Source organism: Bos javanicus, chromosome 20, assembly GCF_032452875.1.
Source record: "Bos javanicus breed banteng chromosome 20, ARS-OSU_banteng_1.0, whole genome shotgun sequence".
NCBI classification, from domain to species: domain Eukaryota; kingdom Metazoa; phylum Chordata; class Mammalia; order Artiodactyla; family Bovidae; genus Bos; species Bos javanicus.
Genome location: NC_083887.1, coordinates 58133353 through 58155188, shown reverse-complemented (window position 1 = coordinate 58155188; position 21836 = coordinate 58133353). Strand labels below are relative to the sequence as shown.

The 21836-nt window shown below is 43.7% G+C and overlaps 1 protein-coding gene across 2 annotated transcripts in view; it reads right to left on the bottom strand.

Moving 5' to 3' along the window:
- ANKH (ANKH inorganic pyrophosphate transport regulator) overlaps positions 1-21836 on the bottom strand; it is a 170133-nt gene that overhangs the window by 50441 nt on the left and 97856 nt on the right. For both annotated transcript variants that reach the window (XM_061393852.1, XM_061393853.1), the window contains exons 3-4: positions 5317-5435; positions 1333-1416 (exon numbers count right to left, since the gene is read on the bottom strand). In XM_061393852.1, coding sequence (XP_061249836.1) covers positions 1333-1416; positions 5317-5435 — 203 coding nt within the window. The remainder of the gene's footprint in view (positions 1-1332; positions 1417-5316; positions 5436-21836) is intronic.

The window sequence follows — 21836 nt, the reverse complement described above, 5'->3', positions numbered from 1 at the left end:
ATTCTGAAATTTCGAGCCCTCCCAGCAGGCAGGGGTCAGTACTAGTTTTAAAATTAAGAAGGAAGAAGGCTGTGAGCATACTGGGAAAGCATTTTTCAGGGATATGATTTCTTTCTTTTACTCTTGGATGCCTGCTATATTTATCTAAGGCAAAGATGTGTGTTTTCCTTTTTGCCTTTGAGGATACCACATCTACAAATGCTTACTCAGGCATCAATGCTCATGTTGAAAATGAGAGGTGTTCCCTTAATTTCCAAGTAAGTGATTAGCGTGAACGAGGCAGTTCAGTTCGTCCCTCAGAGGATGAATCAAAAGTAAGACCAAGCAAAAAATCTCCAATAACTCAATAAGAAAATTAACAAAGATACATCAAAGAATGATGTTAGGGGATATTCAGGCATGTGCTAGAAAATGCACACACACTCATACACACACAGACTCACACACATAATGTTAGCAGGAAGCAATTTAAATTACTTTAAATAGTGATCCATGGAGTCAATGCAATTAATTTGGAAATTTAATTCTTGGCCTTTAGGGAGTACTAACAGTTGAACAGTAGATTACTTAAAAAAGGTGATTGAAAGACTAGCATGCTCAGCAGGGAAAAACCAGGAAGAACCATGTGGACATGTTCCTAGCATGGAAATGAGAATTGGAAAGCAAGTTTAGAAATCAGTCTGCCTCCTTCTCCATAAAGAGATCATTCTCCAAATCCCCAACTGTAGGAACTAAGTCTAACTTACAGACGATAGCAATTAAATATCTTCTGCTAAAGTCTGTCATGTTATCTTTGATGGAAGAAGAAAGGATGGAGCATGGAACTCAGGGCTGGTGCCAGACCCTGGGGAAACTGGACAGAACATGTTCTCAGACTCAATTTCCTGATTCTAAGTTTGGGGGAAAGATGCCTGAATTGCCCAGTGGCGATGACAATTAAAGACTAAGCTCTAGGTGCGCTCTTCTAAACCCAGCCCCGGGTGACTTGGCCACACAGAAGCCCGGGTGTCCACCCCATCAGGTGCACAGTGGCCCTGTGACTACGTGCTAGCCATGGCTTTAGAGTCATTTCAAATGCAAGAGCCTTAACAATACAGGTCAAAACCTCTGATAGTGAGATTCAGTTCCTACAATCCCCGCTTTTCACAAGGTTCTACACACTAAATCACGGAAGGGTTCGTTTGCTCATTCATTTAACTAGCTGTTATCAAAGTCCATGTTTGATTTGAATCAAGTAGGGATGCACTGCAGAGTGGATGGATGTAGATGAGGCGTCGGCCAGTTCTGCCCATCACCTAAAAGGAGCAGCTTTGACACACGCACTACACTTACCTGAGCTATGACATCTGAGATTGAGGCACATCCGACCAGGAAACTGTATTTGTGTTTTAAGAGAATGCCAGCATGGGTCCATGCCTGCCAGGAAGGAGAGATTTGGGCATGAGATACATTCAGGATTAGGTTACTTCTGGTTCCTATGACTTCCTGGGCATTCTTGAAATAGACTTTATACCCACCCACCTCCAAACCTTAGTAGCACAAGTTTAATGAATCTTTGATTGATACAATGATTGTAACTTAACCTGGCACCCAGGACCAAGTGAGGTTTTTAAGTGGAACCAGTGACCACATAGCATTTGTTTCGTACCAATTATCTGAAGACTAGTGTACTGGTTCATGGGCCTGGCAGGAAATCTGGGTGAATACCAGGAACGGGGACCACTGTGAGTCACAAAGCACAGCTTTCTGGTCTGTGAAGCAGGTTCCAATGAGGAGGGCTCAGAACTGGTTCTGAGTTACTGCAGTCATTACAGGCTCCCACTGAATGATCAGGGCTCTACCACTTCCTTCTCTTTAAGTTTGGGCAGGATCTGATCTGACACTTTGTGCCTTTGAGGGGAATTAAGAGGAAAGTGCTAGAAAGCCTGCAGACAACGAAAAGCCCAGCGGATGGCAGGTTTGGAGAAGGTTTGAAGTTCAAAGTAAGATCTGTTTCAGTATCATCTTTCTAACTAGTAAAGGTCAACTTGAACTGACACAGAAATAACATTTCACGTGGGCTAAACCCAAGCACACCTAGGGAATAACCTAGGTCTGTGTCAAGACTATATAAATAACTGCTTCTATTGCTACTTCCTCCTCAGCTCACAGGTCCCAAGGTGCCAAATATGAAAAGAAAGGCAAAGTGTAGATGACAATTGTAAATTGTGGATGGTAGACTGTCTTTATTGACTGAAAGTGACCTGGATGATAAGATTCAAAAATATTATCTCTCCAACTAATACATCTGGGCCATGTGGTAGGGTGTGTGTGTGTGCACGTGTGCATGTGTATGTGTGTTTGGGGAGATGATATGTATTATTTTGGTCTTTATCAGTAATCTTTTACTACTGGTCTTTTGGGGGAGTTGGTAGATGAAACATGGAAGAAAAGTGTGCTGATCACAAATGTTTTGAGTTCTGGGAACTTCTTTGGCAAATGAGTCTGTGAGCCACTTTTAGTCCTGCGTTCCCTGATTAATAGTAGTTCTTCTGTGTGTTAGCAGAGTCTCAGTGCAGATAGGAGGAAGGGCATTAGAATCTCAGACTCTGCCTAGGAAGCTGGGTCTTCACTCTCTTAGGCTGTGAAAAAGGTCGGTCACCCCATTCAGTTCTCTCACTGCTTTGAGGGCACTGTGGTGCCACCTCAGTCCAGCCTGGGCCCCGTGGGGACTCTGCTTCCATACACCCCAAATCCTTGGCCTTTTTCTTTTGGAGGCAGGGGGCATAGGGGTGGACGGTCTGTGTCAGCTACCAGAGTAAACACACCTGGTGATAAGTAAGAAAAGGGAAATCCAGGTACAAGTGTTCCAATGGCCAAATTCTTAGCCTAAAGTGATGTCAGGACAACTGAAAATCAGAACCTTTGGTGGAAACTGAGGGTTTAGTATCTAAGGCTCCCCCACACTGCTAGGAAGTCGTCAGATTCAGTGAGGCTGTGCCCGTAACACAGCTGTGGGCACAGTGAGCCTTCTGATGACATTTGAGAGGATGGACCACGTGCATTTTTATTAGTACCTTGCCTCCTTCCTCCGAGGATTTGGGGCTGCTGCCTTAACCTTGATACAGAGGTCCACTCACCTCACACATCTAATGTATACAGAACTGGAGGAGAGGGGTGGTTAAGCAAAACAAAACAAAACAAAACCTATATAACAGTAAGATCAAAGGCCATTTCTTATAAGAAATGCCTTGTTGCATGCTAATGATTTGTGTTTACTTTCATGTATGTCTAAAATTTTTCATAATAAAAAATTGTTAAAAACTAGAAATAACCCCATACAAATGATCATATTTTAAAGCTTCCTTCCAAAGGTAATTTAAAATGGATCCCAAAGAAAGGGTTTATTTTCCACCATCAGCCATTATTGGAGATATATGTATATGTGTGTATATATATATATACATACATATATATATATTTTTTTTTGCTAAGTCTCTTTTATATCTATAATACAGACAAATAGGAAAAAAGCATTCTTTGAGAACTCTTCAGTATCAGGACAAAGAATGTAATCTATGGAAGTGAGTCATCCTCAGCTACTCTAGCGAAGCTGGTTATTAAAGTAATAAAGCCCTATCAGGATATTCAAGTGAGTCTTACTGTAAGCAGCTTTGGGTGCTTATACCACACAAGTGGTAAGTTTATCTGAAAGCTATCCTGATCTCTTGAGCCTGAATATATCAGAAAAGAATTTATATTTGAATCAAATTTTCAAGGGAGCTCTCTTGCCTCCTGCCAGAACTTGTGGCAAATGCAGACAATTCTCATAAAATAAACTGACAAGATGGACTGGTTATAAGTCAGTGAGTGGTCAGTTGGAACCCTTCCGCACAGCTGGTGGAGAGGTAAAATGGTGCAGCTGCTCCATCAGTATGATGGAGCCTCAAAACCTTAAAAACAGAATGATTATATGACTTAGCAATTCCTCTTACGGGTATATACTCAAAAGAATTACAGCAAGGATTCAAAGGGATATTTGTACACTCATCTTCCTAGTGGCAGTATTCATAGCAGACAAATGTAGAAATAACCCAGATGCCCAAGGATGGATGAAAGGATAAACAAAATACAGCTTATACATACAAGAAATATTACTTAGCCTTAGAAAAGGACATTCTGACACAGGCTACAACATGGATGAACCCTGAAGATAGTCTGTGAAGTGAAATAAGCCAAAGAGCCACAAAAAGACAAATACTGTATTATTCTATTCATGAGGTACCGAGAGTAGTTGAGTTCACAGACACAGAAGTAAGAGTCGTGGGTGTCAGGGACTGGGGGAGGGTGGGGAGTCAGTGTTCAGAGGGGAGGATGGAGAGAGCTGAGCATGGATGGTGGGGATGGGAGAAGAGCAATGTGAAAGCACCCAAGGCCACTCAACTGCACTTAACAACGGTTCATATGGGAAATTTCACGTTATATGAATATTCCTCCAGTGAGAAAAGTGTAGAGGGCAGTGAAGAGAGCCTCAAGGGTGTAGGTCATTTTGTAGAGAGTTCAGTTCAGTTCAGTCACTCAGTTGTGTCCAGCTCTTTGCAACCCCATGGACTGCAGCACACCAGGCCTTCCTGTCCATCACCAACTCCCGGAGTTTGCTCAAACTCATGTCCATTGAGTTGGTGATGCCAAGCAACCATCTCATCCTCTGTCATCCCCTTCTCCTCCTGCTTTCAATCTTTCCCAGCATCAGGGTTTTTCCAATGAGTCAGCTCTTTGCATCAGGTGGCCAAAGTATTGGAGTTTCAGCTTCAACATCAGTCCTTCCAATGAACGCTCAGTACTGATCTCCTTTAGGATAGACTGGTTGGATCTCCTTGCAGTCCAAGGGACTCTCAAGAGTCTTCTCCAACACCACAGTTCAAAAGCATCAATTCTTCGGCACTCAGCTTTCTTTATAGTCCAACTCTCACATCCATACATGACTACTGGAAAAACCATAGCCTTGATGAGACGGACCTTTGTTGGCAAAGTGACGTCTCTGCTTTTTAACATGCTGTCTAGGCTGGTCATAACTTTCCTGCCAAGGAGTAAGTGGATCTATTGTAGGGAGTAAGTGGACCCATTTCCATTTCCGAGTTGCCAGGGGCTGGGAGAGGGGTGGATGGGGAGTCAGTGTTTAATGGGAATAGAGTCCGTATCCCAGGATGAAAAGAGTTCTGAAGATTCACAACAATGTGAATATACTGCACACACAAAAATGGTTAAAATGTAAGTTTTAGGCCATGTACTTTTTCCCACAATGTAAAAAAGAGTGCCAACGACCTTCCTACTCACCATCGCATCCATAAAAGGGAAGGCAGCAAGATACAGGAAGGCCCTTCTTGTTTTATTCCCCACCGACTCATCCACATGGTGCAATTTATTGATGATGTAGTAGCCTAAGTCACTATATGCTGCAAAAAAAAAAATACCCGGCAATATTTAGAAAAAGTTATCCTCATAAGCTTTTTATCTCAAAAGTTTAAAAACAATTTTAAAGATTATATATATATATATATATATTTTGTAGAAAAATCTAGACAAGCAAAAGGATGAAAATCATCTACAATCTCATCCATCCTTCTGCCCAGAAGAGGTCACAGTTGACACTCTGGGTGCTGATCACCCAGTTGTTTTATGGGTGTTATGTGGTGGAGTATGCTTGGGTGTTTTAACACAAAAATGGCCTCACACTAAAAGGTTGTTGTTGAATCACGCGAAGACACGGGGATTCTTGGCCCCCGGAGGAGAAGAATTCAATCCGGGGCCAGAGACGAGGCTTGATCGCTCAGAGCTTTTGTGTAATAAAGTTTTATTAAAGTATAAAGGAGATAGAGAAAGCTTCTCCTAGGCATCAGAAGGGGGCAGAAAGAGTGCCCCCCTGCTAGTCTTCAGCTGGATGTTATATAGTCACTAGCAGTCTGTTAATGAAAGAAAGGAATGTCTTAAAACTCAGAATGGCACCAGGCCCCTCACCCATAAGATGCATTTTGGGATAATCTTGGCACCAAATGGTTTATCCTGGGCCATAAAATGATTAACTTGGATCTTGAAGAAGGGCAGATCACCATACAAATAGTTTTGTTTACATAGATTAGGGGAACAATATCTGAGTATAACATACTGGTTTGTCAAGTAGGTTCTGAGCCAAGAGGAGGAACCGACTTGAAGACGGAGTTCGGGGTAAACGCATAGTACATTAGCATAGCTTAAGACAAACGTTTCAGTAAGAAAAAGGCATTGGTTATCTCTAGGTTTGAGAATAGTTAACTTCAGGCGAAACCAGGTGTCATTATGGCAACACAGTATTTTAAGAGAAACCTCCTTTTAAATTTGTATAGAGAAGGAAAAAAATATCGCGTTTGTTTCCTCCTGCCGCTTAAGAGAGATAAAAATGTCTGACACTTGCAGGCTATTTCCTCCGTTTGGAGAGCCCTGGCCTTCCTGCCTGTTACCCTCTCAACACTACATACATACTCGTTTGTGAACCATAAACATCCTTTCCATAACATGCTTCTATATGTGATTGGTTGTACTGAATTCCTTTTTGCAGGTTTATTTAGTATCACTTGCTCAATCTCCAATTAGTATATATTTAGGTTGTTTCCATTCTTTTGATATTATAAAAGAATGCTTGATGGCTAGTTTGAAAGCTCAATGCCCGTGTAGTTGTTGTTTAGTTGCTAAGTCATGTCTGACTCTTTTGCGACCCTATGGACTGTAGCCCACCAAGCTCCTCTGTTCATGGAATTTCCCAGGCAAGAATACTGCAGTGGGTTGCCATTTCCTTCTCCTGGGATCAAACCTGCATCTCCTGCATTGGCAGGGGGGTTCTTTACCACTAAGCCACCAGGGAAGCCCTCAATGTCTGTAGGTATTCTTAATTATTTACTAAGAGAAAATTCCTATGTATTAATATGCCTTTTCTTTAATAAGTTTAATGGATCTACAATATTATGCTAGTTCCAGGTGTACAACACAGGGATTCAACAAAACGTGGCTTGTCAATAGAAATTTAAAGGTAGCTAGTCACTGTTTGTAATTCCTTTTGTTTCATTTTTCCAAGGAAGGCAAAAATTGTGGGGGATAGAAACTGTGTGTATAGTTTGCCCAGTGGAAAAATGCTGTCTCTGTGCTTTCCAAGTCCCTCCAATGTGAGGATTTGGGACCAGTGTGTAACTAGAACATAATGGGCTTTAACCGACAAAGGCTGAATGAGTGTGTACGTGCCGAAGGGTGAGAAAGGTAGAAAGAGAAAAATTCCATAATGTATGAACTAAGCACTGTGGCACTGCTGTGTGTGTGTGTGTGTGTGTGTGTGTGTTATTTGTCTACGACTCTTTGTGACCCCATGGACTGTGGCTCTCCAGGCTTTTCTGTCCATGGGATTCTCCAGGCAAGAATACAGGACTGGGTAGCCATTCCCTTCTCCAGGGCATCTTCCCAACCCAGGGATTGAACCTGGGTCTCCGGCACCACAGGCAGATTCTCTACCATCTGAGCCACCAGGGAAGCTCCCTGACATTTTAGTAAAGGTTAAATAAAATATTGACTATTTCCTACCTCACTGATACAAAGTTTAGACCATACAGGAAAACAATAATCTTTGTGTTTTCATAGGGTTTTACATAGTGCTCTAATAGCAGCGTTCCTGCTGTGTTCACTCTTTCATTAATATGAATATTTATACACTTGAGAAGTGCAGAAGCTGCTTTAAAATCAGAAAGGAGGTCAAATGCAGTGTCCCGCTTACTTTTTGTGAAACAATCAGAATCCCTTTCTCCATTTCAAAGTGTGGGGGACGATTTGTTACCACTTGTTATTGTCATTGTTCGGTCACCAAATTGTTTCTCTTTGTGGGTTTATTACCATATTAATTGGTAAAAAGAAATAATTCTCCATCTTTTGTTGGGATTAGCCTGGAATTATGAGAATGTGGCGGAGAAGGCAATGGCACCCCACTCCAGTACTCTTGCCTGGAAAATCCCATGGATGGAGGAGCCTGGTGGGCTCCAGTCCATGAGGTCACTAAGAGTCGGGCATGACTGAGCGACTTCACTTTCACTTTTCCCTTTCATGCATTGGAGAAGGAAATGGCAACCCACTCCAGAACCCTTGCCTGGAGAATCCCAGGGACGGGGGAGCCTGGTGGGCTGCTGTCTATGGGGTCGCACAGAGTCGGACACAACTGAAGCGACTTAGCAGCAGCAGCATGAGAATGTTGAATCAAGCATGCTCTTCAGGATGAAAAAAAAGATATTTAAATGCACAAATGGAAATCCCAGTGGGAGTGACGTATGAGTAAGTGATTTCAAGAGGCAGGGGGCTAAGATGACTGAGTCATACAGAAAACAGGGCTGGTGAGGGAGGCAAATGCAGGAGGGGAGATCTGAATCCTCCCAGGAGGAACAGAGGTGGAAATCAAAAGGCGAACCTCCAGGTGAGCCCAGGTGTCAGGGGTGGAGCATGGTGGGGCCAGCAGAAGAGGAAGGGAAATCCAGGAGGGAGGCTGGCACTTGGCAGAAACAGCAAAGAAGGGAGAAGTGGGATGAGTTATGGCCAGGGACCAGGGAGGCAGCTGTGATGTCCTGCTTGGATCAGAAGGTACGAAGGTGACCTGACCCTTGGAGGCAGGGAGGGAGTCCTCCAGCCCCACTTTGCAGCGAGGTGAGAAATGCATTCAGATCCGAGATGAGCCGCTGAAACCCGAAGCTGGGATGCAGATGTTACTGAACCACACACACAGCTTACTGTGAGTGCTGAGACTTGGAAATCATGGTCACTGTTGATCTGTACATGCCTTTTCATTGTCGGTCAAGTTCATTGTGTGGAGATCCCCAGAGAGATGTCCTGATCCTGCCCCCTTGCCCTTCCTGGCAGAGGCAGCTGCAAATGGCAAAGGCAGCCACGCTGGGCAAACAGAGCCATGCCAAGTGCAGGAGCCCAGGGATGGCTATGAATAGCTCAGGAACTAAAATTCCCTGGTAAAGGTTAGAGCTGATATAAATGCCAGCTGAGCAGACCTGACTGGATGGCCAAAGTGGGGACCTTGAGACTGGAGAAAGGCTGAGATTCAGAGGGGGATGTATGGGTTGACCTCTGTCCCCTCACAATTCATTTGTTGACTCCTAGCCCTGAGGACCTCAGAAGGTGACCTTATTTGGCATCAGGATCATTGCAGGTATAATTAGTGAAGGTCGGGTGACCCTGGGGCTTCCCTGGTGGCTCAGATGGTAAAGCATTCGCCTTTAGTGCAGGAGACTCGGTTCGATCCCTGGGTGGGGAAGATCCCCTGGAGAAGGAAATGGCAACCCACTCCAGTATTCTGGCCTGGAAAATCCCATGGACAGAGGAGCCTCGTGGGCTACAGTCCATGGGATTGAAGAGTTGGACATGACTGAGCGACCAAGCACGCACGTGCAGGGTGACACTGAAGGACAGTGGGCTTCCAACCCACGGAAACTGGTATCCTTCTAAACGGGGAATTTGGAGACCTACAGAAATGTGCAAAAGGACAAGCTCACAAGACCATCAAGGGAGAGATCAGGGAGATGCCTCCTCAAGCCAAAAGACACTAAGACACTACATATCACAAACCCCCAGAAGCTGGAGAGGGGCCTGGGACAGGTTCTCGGTCATGGCCTTCAAAGGAACCAACCTCACCACCACTGCCTCGATCTCCCAGCCTCCAGACTGTGAGACTACGCACTTCTGCTGTCTGTGGTGCTTTGCTAGGACAGACCTAGCAAACTCATACAGGTGGCTTCTAGAGAGAATTCTTTTCCCATGAGACTGTAGGATAGCAGCCAGAGAAGAAAGGTTGTGTGAGTTTGAGAAGCTGTGAGCAGAGCGAGCAGTTGGCTCATGTGGTCTGAGTGTATAGGGGTCAGTATAAATCAGTTTTTCTACTTCTATGAATATACCTAAGTATTGCCACTGTTGCTGGTTGCTGTTAAGTCATGTCAGACTCTTTTGCGACCCCATAGTCTGTCGACCGCCAGGCTTCTCTATCCGTGGGACTTCCCAGGCAAGAATACTGGAGTGGGTTGCCGTTTCCTTCTCCCATGACATCTTCCTGACCCAGGGATCGAACCCAGGTCTCCTGCATGGCAGGCAGATTCTTTACCGTCTGAGTTGCCTGGGAAGCCCATATCTAAGTATACCAATTTATTAGAATATTTGAACTAAAATGTTAAAAACAGTGCCTTTACGCAGAGCAATGAAGAGCAAACATCTAAAGTTGAAGAGAGTCTGCAGGACTGCTGGGTGCTGAGCTCAGCCAAAGCTCTGATTCTGCCAGGATGTCCCCCACCTCCTCGTTTTGTTCAGACTGCAGCTCCGGGGTCCCCAAGTGCCAGGGTACTTTAAGACCAATGGGCCTGAGGATGCTTTTGCTTCTTTTTACTTCCTGTCCTCTTTTAGCTACTAGAGGAAAATTCTGGAGGCCACGGAAAGAAGCTTTTCTTCCTGTTTTTCTTCCTTCCTTTTACTCCTCGCCTATGCGGTAGAAGAGTCTGATTTTAACTACAAAGGTTGTTTCCACCCTGGGAGTTGGGAATGCTCAATTCCAGCAGCTGTTTTTCACCTAATATCCCCTCACCCTCCCCTCTGTTTCCCAGAGCTGTTTCTGGCTGGAGCTGGAGGCTGGGGGTAATTTGTTTAAAGTGCTTTGCATCGAGTCTATAATTACCAGGCTAGCTGCCTTCATGACACTTAGTAACCTTCAACTTTTATAAACGGCCTTACTAAGACTGTTCTGAAATAGCCTATATTCCTTATGAAAAGTAGAACATTAGAAAGAGAAATTAAGGGAGGCTTTTGAATAGATGTAAATGGATTTCATGGCCTGGCTGCAGCAAGAGGACACGGACTTGACCTATTTACAGGTATTTGAGCTGCGGAAACAGGAAACAGGAGGGGCCGTCAGTCATTCAAATCCCTAGCTCCTCCTACCTCAGCCCACTGGAGTGGTGGACCCTCCCAGAATCAGTGGTTCCCAAACTTGTTCAACCAGAGTAACCAGTGCTTGTTGCAATATGCCATGAAATATTGGTATTAATCAAAACAAGTCTCATTACCTAAAATTTTCCCATGGGAGTTGACGAAAAAGCCTTCCTCCCATTTTAGGGAAAGGTTAATGTGTGCGTTTCCGAGAGGCAAATTTGGGAATCCTTGTTGCTGTTGTTCAGTCGCTAAGTCGTGTCCGACTCTTTGCAACCCTATGGACTGCAGTGCACCAGCCTCCCCGTCCTTCACCATTCCCCGAAGCTTGCTCAAACTCATGTCCATTGAGTTGGTGATGCCATCCAGCCATCTCATCTTCTGTTGTCCCCTTCTCCTCTTGCCTTCAATCTTTCCCAGCATCGGGGTCATAATTATATACATTGTATATATGCTACATATGATAGCACATAATACAAGTGATAACATATAATATATATTAAAGTATAGGGAACTGTACTCAATATCTTATAATAACCTATACTGGAAAAGAGTCTGAAAAACAAATATATGTACAACATTCACTTTTCTGTACACTGGAAACTAATGAAGTGAGGTGAAAGGCGCTCAGTCGTGTCCGACTCTTTGTGACCCTGTGGACTATACAGCCCGTGGGATTCTCCAGGCCAGAATACTGGAGTGGGTAGCCTTTCCCTTCTCTAGGGGATCTTCCCAACCCAGGGATCGAACCCAGGTCTCCCGCATTGCAGGTGGATCCTTTACTAGCTTAGCCACAATACCTCAATAAAAAAAGACTTGATTGAGTGGGTAATGTAATAATTTATTGCATGATTTCTGCTTCTCTCTAGAGAACAAGCCTTACGCCTGAAATCCCAGGATATAGGCCAATATTTTCCACGTAGGAAGTGTTCAGTCTCTATGGATGGAATAAATGCATGAATCCATAATCCTGCCAAGAAGTGAGTGTAGCAGGCTGATGGCTACAGTGTCCTCAACTCTTCTCTCCTTCTTACGTCCCTACCCTGCATGTGATTTTGTAGTTCCTCCTGTCAAAAGTTGAAGTCAATTTCCCTACTCCTGGAACCTGGGCTGGCCTGTGACTTGTCCTGCCCAGGAGCGTGCAGTGGCAGTGAAGTTGAGCCGCATCTGATTCTTGGCCCAAGAGACCCTGTGTGTCTCTATCCATCGCTGGAGGTACGGGCACAGCTGTTTAGGCAAGCTTGGGCTGGTGGAGGAGGATGAGAGGCGATGTGGAACAGAGCTCAGCTGTCCACGGAGCCACCTGGACCAGCCTACTGTTACCTGACAGATCCTGGTGAGCCCACCAAGACTGGCAGAGTCTCCTTTGGATTCAGCTGACCACAGAGGCATAAACATGGCCAAGTGCAAAACAGCCACCCCACCGACCTATGGTCTAGTGAGCAAGAATGAAAGCTTGTCTTGTGAGTCAGTGAGTACCGAGGTGATTGCCACACGGCAATAGATCATGAGACTGTACAGACCTGCCTGTCCATTCCTACCACCCTTGCTGGTTTAAATGATACCAAGTTGTCCCAATTTACTCTTTACAGGATTGGTTTATAATCCATGAATAATGGACAGCTTTGTTGACAAGGGAACAAGGACAAACAGAGTCTCTTGAGAAACTGTAGAAGCACAGGAAACTGTACAAGTTTTGTTCCTCTGAGCTCTGCGGATTGCCTGGACTCCTCTGTGGCATGGAAGAGGGCTTGCAGATCACTGGAAGGAGTAAGTGTGGAAAGAAGTAAACAAATCCACAGCAGTGGTTTCTACCTCTGTGTGAATTAGGAGGCCAGGCCATACTATAATTTCCATGCATGTGAAGTTGACTTGGACCCAATGAAACCAAACACAAGGTTGGCAAATTTTCCTCTCTTTTATAGATAAACAGGGAGAAACAGGAAAACATCTGACCCCTGGGTTAAACTAAGGTCTGGGGCTGGCAAATCTCATGACTTGCATTTTTATAAAATGGAGTCTCATAGATGAGTTCATGACTAGGGTAGCGGCTACAATTTAGCTTAAGTAAAAGTATTAGTCACTCAGCCATGTCCAACTCTTTGGGACCCCCATGGGCTGTAGATTGCCAGGCTCCTCTGTCCATGGAATTCTCTAGGCAAGAATACTGGACTGAGTTGCCATTTCCTTCTCCAGGGGATCTTCCCGACCCAGGGACTGAACCTGGGTCTCCTACATGGCAGGTCGATTCTTTACAGTCTGAGACACCAGAGAAGCCTATAATTTAGTTTAAAAGGGACACTTACTGGCAGTTGCCCAACAAATGACAAGAACAAAAAGCCAGGAATACTTTCAAGGCTCCTGCAATTTGGGTTTCTTGAGCCAGGCCACAGGTGTACATAGAACAGACATCAACTTTTCGGCCAGTGGATTTCTCGATTTCAAGTCTGTCCGTTCGACAAGTTCCAAGTGTCTACTTCTCTGACTAATTGTATAAGGTTTGGGGCAGGAAATTTTCTGGAACCATCTTTTCCTCAGCATCTCCCCCACAAATTCCTGGGGAAGTGCCTGTCTGGTCAGTGAGAATCTCCCCAGTCATGTCAGGGGAAAGCCACCACCATGTGCAAAACTCCAAGGATGGGAGAAGATCTGGCTCAGCAGCTGGCTCCAAAAAGAACAAGAAATCAGAGAAAATGAATATGAAACACACTAGGAAAAAACCTTATTGTAAATGTAATAGGCAAATGCAATAAAAAGGACCTAGTGAAAGATTTCTCTTTTATTGGGACAAACACAAAAACCCTACAAAGGATGACCCTACAAAGCAGTTTTGGGTCCTCTCTGACCTAAGTCTATAACATCTTGCTGTAACCCACCAGTGGATGTCCAGATATAATACCAGGTAAGTGAAGGAAAGGAGAGACATCTGAAACTGGGTTGCTCAAAGCTGGAGACGCTCATTTGAAATCTCTTCCAAGTAAGAAGATCCTGCAGGAACTGGTAGATGACTAGTAGACACTGAAAAGTTTGAAATGTCAAAGTTCATCCAAATTGGGGGAAAAAAACTCTAAGAGATCATTCTGGGAATGATGATTTCTCCAATGGGAAATACACAATTTTTGGAAAGAAAAAATCTCAGAGTACTTAGCTAAGGCATTAGTTCATAACCAAGGAGACTATGCAGAATGACAAAATATATTCAGCTTTTCTAAGCAATAAAAATTTCTTTAGCGACCATAAAGTTAAAAAGCAGTAATCAGAACATATAGATCTGCCTTGTTGTTAAGGCTGTATTAAACATACTTATATGAATGTCTGTTGGATCATTGAGAAAGCAAGAGAGTTTCAGAGAAACATCAACTTCTGTTTTATTGACTATGCCAAAGCCTTTGACTGTGTGGATCACAACAAACTGTGGAAAATTCTTAAAGAGATAGGAATACCAGACCACCTAACCTGCCTCCTGAGAAATCTGTATGCAGGTCCAGAAGCAACAGTTAGAACTGGACGTGGAACAACAGACTGGTTCCAAATTGGGAAAGGAGTACATCAAGGCTGTATATTGTCACCCTGCTTATTTAACTTATATGCAGAGTACATCATGCGAATTGCTGGGCTGGATGAAGCACAAGCTGAAATCAAGACTGCTGGGAGAAATATCAATAACCTCAGATTTGCAGATGACACCACCCTTATGGCAGAAAGTGAAGAGGAACTAAAGAGCCTTTTGATGAAAGTGAAAAAGGAGAGTGAAAAGTTGGCGTATAACTCAACATTCAGAAAACGAAGATCATGGCATCTGGTCCCATCACTTCATAGCAAATAGATGGGGAAACAATGGAAACAGTGAGAGACTATTTTTCTGGGCTCCAAAATCACTGCAGATAGTGACTGTAGCCATGAAATTAAAAGACGCTTGCTCCTTGGAAGAAAGATATGACCAACCTAGACAGCACATTAAAAAGCAGAGACATTACTTTGCCAACAAAGGTCTGTCTAGTCAAAGCTTTGGCTTTTCCAGTAGTCATGTATGGATGTGAGAGTTGGACTATAAAGAAAGCTGAGCCCCAAAGAATTGATGCTTTTGAACTGTGGTGCTAGAGAAGATTCTTGAGAGTCCCTTGGTGAGCAAGGAGATCCAACCAGTCCATCCTGAAGGAGATCGGTCCTGAGTGTTCATTGGAAGGAGTGATGCTGAAGCTGAAACTCCAATACTTTGGCCACCTGATGTGAAAAGCTGACTCATTGGAAAAGACCCTGATGCTGGGAAAGATTGAAGGCAGGAGGAGAAGGGGATAACAGAGGATGAGATGATTGGATGGCATCACCAACTCAATGGACATGAGTTTGAGCAAGTTCCGGGAGATGGTGAAGGACAGGGAAGCCTGGTGTGCAGACCATGGGGTCGCAAAGAGTCAGACACAACTGAGTGACTGAGTTGAACTGATAAATTTGTTTTATTTTATATAGTTGTCACTGAGATGTAACAACAACAACAAAAAATGCCCACTGGTATCAAAGGCCCTCCAAGGGACCCAGGGACAGCTGCAGGGCTAAGTGCCTAATGCCCTCTTTGCTGGTCCTCTTTCTGCTTGGCCCTTCCCTGCTCTCCTTCCCTTTCGTTCTTCCTCCGCCTTGGCCATCTGTGTTGTTTAATGGGCTCTTCCATAGTCTCAGGCTGCACATCTCCTGTGCTGGGTTACCTGCCCCAACCTGAGCATCAGACATCCACCTGGTACTTGTGACATTCAACACTGAACCCTTTTTCCTGCTTTATTATCCCCTATTTATAAATGTATGGTGGCTGTGTGCCTCCCACATCTTCCCCCACCACCCAATAGCCCCTTGTCTTGCCTTCTCCACTGTCACTGTGCTCGCTCAAATCCACTTTTGACTCCTTCAACTTTGACTCTGGTTTACTTCTACCATCTTGCTTTTCTTTTTAAAAATATTTATTTTACAGTAGGTTCTCATTAGTCATCTATTTTATACATAGTAGTATATATGTATATGTATATAGTAGTATATATGTATACATATAGTATCAGATCAGATCAGATCAGTCACTCAGTCATGTCCGACTCTTTGCGACCCCATGAATCGCAGCACGCCAGGCCTCCCTGTCCATCACCAACTCCCGGAGTTCACTGAGACTCACATCCATTGAGTCAGTGATGCCATCCAGCCATCTCGTCCTTTGTCGTCCCCTTCTCCTCTTGCCCCCAATCCCTCCCAGCATCAGAGTCTTTTCCAATGAGTCAACTCTTCACATGGGTGGCCAAAGCACTGGAGTTTCAGCTTTAGCATCATTCCTTCCAAAGAAATCCCAGGGCTGATCTCCTTCAGAATGGACTGGTTGGATCTCCTTGCAGTCCAAGGGACTCTCAAGAGTCTTCTCCAACACCACAGTTCAAAAGCATCAATTCTTCGGCGCTCAGCCTTCTTCACAGTCCAACTCTCACATCCATACATGACCACAGGAAAAACCATAGCCTTGACTAGACGAACCTTTGTTGGCAAAGTAATGTCTCTGCTTTTCAATATGCTATCTAGGTTGGTCATAACTTTGCTTCCAAGGAGTAAGCGTCTTTTAATTTCATGGCTGCAGTCACCATCTGCACTGATTTTGGAACCCAGAAAAATAAAGTCTGACACTGTTTCCACTGTTTCCCCATCTATTTCCCATGAAGTGATGGGACCAGATGCCATGATCTTCATTTTCTGAATGTTGGGCTTTAAGCCAACTTTTTCACTCTCCACTTTCACTTTCATCAAGAGGCTTTTGAGTTCCTCTTCACTTTCTGCCGTAAGGGTGGTGTCATCTGCATATCTGAGGTTATTGATATTTCTCCCAGCAATCTTGATTCCAGCTTGTGTTTCTTCCAGTCCAGCGTTTCTCATGATGTACTCTGCATAGAAGTTAAATAAGCAGGGTGACAATATACAGCCTTGATGTACTCCTTTTTCTATTTGGAACCAGTCTGTTGGTCCATGTCCAGTTCTAACTGTCGCTTCCTGACCTGCATAGAAATTTCTCAAGAGGCAGATCAGGTGGTCTGGTATTCCCATCTCTTTCAGAATTTTCCACAGTTTATTGTGACCCACACAGTCAAAGGCTTTGGCATAGTCAATAAAGCAGAAATAGATGTTTTTCTGGAACTCTCTTGCTTTTTCCATTACTCAGCCATAAAAAGGAATGGAACTGTGCTCTTTGCTGAGAATGTGGATAGATTCAGATACTGTCATACAGAGTGAAGTTTAAGTCAGAAAGAGAAAAATAAATGCTACATATTACAGTATCATAAAAATTTTCACAGGCTGAAAATAGCTTTTGCTTCTAGAAATCCATGCTGAACAGGCACACTTTCCCATTAACTACATCTTTTTGAGAAGAAGGGTGTATCTGGCCACCATCTGTTTTGTATTCGTCTCACTTCTGCACCCAGCTTATCGTTAGTAGGACTTGAACGACACGCACATACTATTTGGTCAGTAAGCAATTTGTTGGACCACTGATAGGACAGACAGGGATTAAAAGTGAGTTACTGCTGCTGCTGATGCTAAGTCGCTTCAGTTGTGTCCGACTCTGTGTGACCCCATAGACGGCAGCCTACCAGGCTCCTCTGTCCCTGGGATTCTCCAGGCAAGAACACTGGAGTGAGTTGCCATTTCCTTCTCCAATGCATGAAAGTGAAAAGTGAAAGTGAAGTCGATCAGTCGTGTCCGACTCTTAGTGACCCCATGGACTTCAGCCTACCAGGCTCCTCCGCCCATGGGATTTTTCAGGCAAGAGTACTGGGGTGGATTGCCATCACCTTCTCCAAAAAGTGAGTTAAACAAAGGGCAATTCTTAGTCTCACTCCCCTTTAGTCAAAGCCCCTCAAGTGAAAAGCAGGAAGGTCAGCTCTACTAATACTAATGGTATGTCTCTTTAGAATTAACAAGAATGCTAATAATATCATAAGGGAAAATGGTCGAATTTTATCTATAAATGTGTTTGAATAAAGAAGTATATTCATTAAAACTACAGATGACATCTTGCTGGGAAAAGTAACTATGATGGTAAAGAATAAAATGAAGAAACAGGTAAATTAGGAAACAAAGCAAAAAGAAATCAAGGAGTTGGCCATTAAACTGAAAAAACAAACAAACGCCCAAAGGGTGGTGGTGTTAAAGCCACAGCCTGAGATTGGATGGAATTAAGGAAACATAATAGATAAGAAAAGTCACCATTTGTAATCTTATGCGGTGAGACAAAATAGTCATTTAGAGCCTTGGGTCAAACTCACAAGTCCATCTTGTATCAAAGATAAGGGAAAAATTAGAAAGGGATGCGTGATCCACACATGTCACTAGTGGTAAAGAACCTGCGTGCCAATGCAGATGTCAGAGACGCAGGTTTGATTCCTGGAGGAGGGCATGGTAATAACCCACGCTAGTATTCTTGCCTGGAGAATCCCAAGGACAGAGGTACGTGGTGGGCTACGTCCACAGGGTCGCAAAGAGCCAGACACGACTGGAGCAACTGAACACTGCACGGGCTGAAATACAGCTCATGTTTTCAGAGCCAGTTAGAAGAGGACTGAGTCCCTTGGACTGCAAGGAGATCAAACCAATCAAGCCTGAATACTCCATCCGGACTGATGCTGAAGCCAGAGCTCCAAGCCTTTGGCTACCTGATGTGAAGAGCTGACACACTGGAAAAGATCTTGATGCTGGGAAAGATTGAGGGCAGGAGGAGATGGGCAACAGAGGATGAGATGGTTGGATGGCATCACCAATTCAATAGAAACGAGTTAGAGCAAACTCTGGGGGATAGTGGAGGACAGGGAAGCCTGGTGTGCTGCAGTCCACGGGGTCACACAGAGTGGGACACGACTGACCGAATAACAACAGAAGATGACACCTCGTGAGCTTTTCAGAACACACCCCTAAGAGAAAGAATCTCTTCCTCCCCTCTGCTCTCAAATGTCCTTACATAAATGCTATGGAAAAGTTAGAAGGTCTTGATAAAAGAAAGAAATCCATTAAGGAGATAGGGAAATAGCACCTAAAAAGGAACGTTTAAGGCAGTAAGACTGGTTTCGCCTGAACAAAGGAATATAAAGAAACTAGGCTTCTGGCCTCGATCACTCTGGTTTCTCACCCTGTGAGTTAAGCTGGTGAACCGGGAACACCTTGCTTCTTGTACGGACTCTGAGCCTTACCGAGGAGCTGCTCGTGTGAGGAATGGTGGTCGTGGTAGTGGTTTAGTTGCTCAGTCATGTCCGACTCTCGCGACCCATGGACTGTAGCCTGCCAGGCTCCTCTGTCCATGGGATTTTCCAGGCAAGAATACTGGAGTGGGTTGCTGTTTCCATCTCCAGGGGATCCTCCCGACCCAGGGATTGAACCTGGGTCTCCTGCATTGCAGACAGATTCTTTACCTACTGAGCTAAATACATACTCAATTCACTCTTAGGCCAAGCAAATACAATTAGAAGACTGCCTGAGAACAGATGATGGCTTCTCAAGTCAAATATATCTGGAATATTTGCCTTTCTGTTTTATCTATCACTGTTTCCTTGTCCCAAGCATAGACATCTGAGAGCTAACTGTTTAAGTAGAGATGTAAGTAGCTGTTTTTAACATGACTAAGACATGAGAAATGGGTTTTAGTGTCTAGTGTAGGTGACACATTGTAACGTAGAAACTAAATGGGTGGATGTTTATTGATGATGAGAAAATTATGTTGGAAAATGAGGCAAAGAGATCAACATCCTATCTGGAGCTTGTGGTCAAGCTTCTGGGAAACCATTGGCAAGATCTGAGGACAGAAAAGCTTGAGTGCTCAGTCACTTCAGTTGTGTCCAACTCTTTGCAACCCCATGGACAACATCCTGCTAGGCTACTCTGTTCACGGGATCTACCTGCCAAGAATACTGGAGTGGGTTGCCACGTTCTCCTCCAGGGGATCTTCCCCATCCAGGGATTGAACCCACATCTCCTGTGTCTCCTGCATTGCAGGCGATTCTTTACTCCTGAGCCACCAGGGAAGCCCCAGAAAGACTTACAGGATACTTAAAAAAAAAAACCAGAAAGAGGAGACAAGAAGATGAGCAAATATGTCTGATGTAGCAGACAAGGCAAGAGAAGAATTAAACCCTTAGACAGAAAATTGAAATGAGACCAATATACTACAGGTGGAAAAATCATTAAATTTTGAGTTTTAAATGTTTGAAAGAAATTGATATGTGCTTCTGTAGTGACTGTGGAAAGCATTTGTTTGGGGGGGAGGAATGCTATATAGTAATTGTAAAAATATCAACAGTGATAAAAACAATTGTTAAATATCTGGAGGTAGAACCATTTTGGTTCAATTTTAAGATTTTAGGATTCCATCTTAAAGTTGAAAAACTTGGATTTAAATTAGAAAATGACTTCAATTTTTATTTCAGTGACCAAATTGTTCCTCCCAACAGTGTCAATAACACAGAAAACTCAAGTTTTCCTTAATTACAGACAGCTAGTAATTAGCTATGAGTCCCAAAGTCTCATTCCCTCATAAAACAGGAAATGTTGGGTTTATTTGGAAGGAATTTTATAAAAAGGAACTAATTTGTCTTCCTTTTTTAGGCAAAAACTTATTTAGACCTGCTCATTTCACGTATGTCATTTTCTCAGATACACATGGTGTTGGTTGGTGGCAGCTTAGTTGTTAAATCGTGTCCGACTCTTGCAACCCCGTGGACTGTAGCCCACCAGGCTCCTCTGCCCATGGGATTTCCCAGGCAAAAATACTGTGGTGGGTTGCCATTTTCCTCTCCACGGGATCCTCCTGACCTAGGGATCGAACCCAGGTCTCCTGCACTGCAGGCAGATTCTTTACTGACTGAGCCACTGTGCCATCTATGAAAATGGCCCAGATGAATTCTTGTTGCTGAAGTTTCCTTTAAAACTCAGTAGAGAGCTCAGTATTCAGGGTGTAAGTTGAGGGCAAGAAAGGCATCTCCTCTCCACCCCACACCCTGAAGCTCTCAGTCCAAATGAAAATGATCAACAGCAACACTTGGTCTGGATATTTGGCCCACGGGAAGCATCTTCTGGTCCTCATTGTTCTTAGCACAAAATCCTATGCTCTATTAAAAAGGAAACCCACAAAGAGCTGGCTCTATTTACTTTCAGATTCACAATTGTATGAGTAAACTTGAGTTGACACCTGAGTACATGGGAAATGGTGTGGGTTAATCTCCTGGCTCTTCATTCAGCACGGACATTCATGGTTCTCAGGCAACCAGGGCCAAGCTGAAGACACACAACGGGTTTGTGAAGGGTTGTTCACGGGCTTCATGTAACTGGGTTCAGTAGGTGGGCCATTCAACTTTTATGCCAGGTAAGCTGAGCTGTTTTGAAGTCTATAGGTTCTGAAATTGTGCCCTTAAGGGTTTTTATCACTACCCTGAAGGCAGCAGAAGTAGAGCTCTGACTCTAAAGGAAAGGGCTTTCCAACCACGGGTCAATCACTCTGTGTGACTTAATTTTCTTGTTTGATGCAAAGAATGTTATGCCCAGAGTGTCAAGTCTCATCTAAAATAGAAGCATGAGGTCCTAAAATGAGACAATTTTAATACAGAAGACAACCTCATTTGTTTTCACTGCTGATGAGAATTAATCCTAAATAATGCTCATTCTGTTTTTATTCTTAAGATTAAGTGAGTCTGATAAAGTAGATAAGCACCAAGGTCCTACTGTATAGCACAGGGAACTCTAGTCAATATCTTGTAATAACTATAACAGAAAAGAATCTGAAAAAGTTATATATATAGCTGAATCAGTGTGCTGTACACCTGAAATTAACACAATATTGTAAATCGACTACACTTCAATTTGAAAAA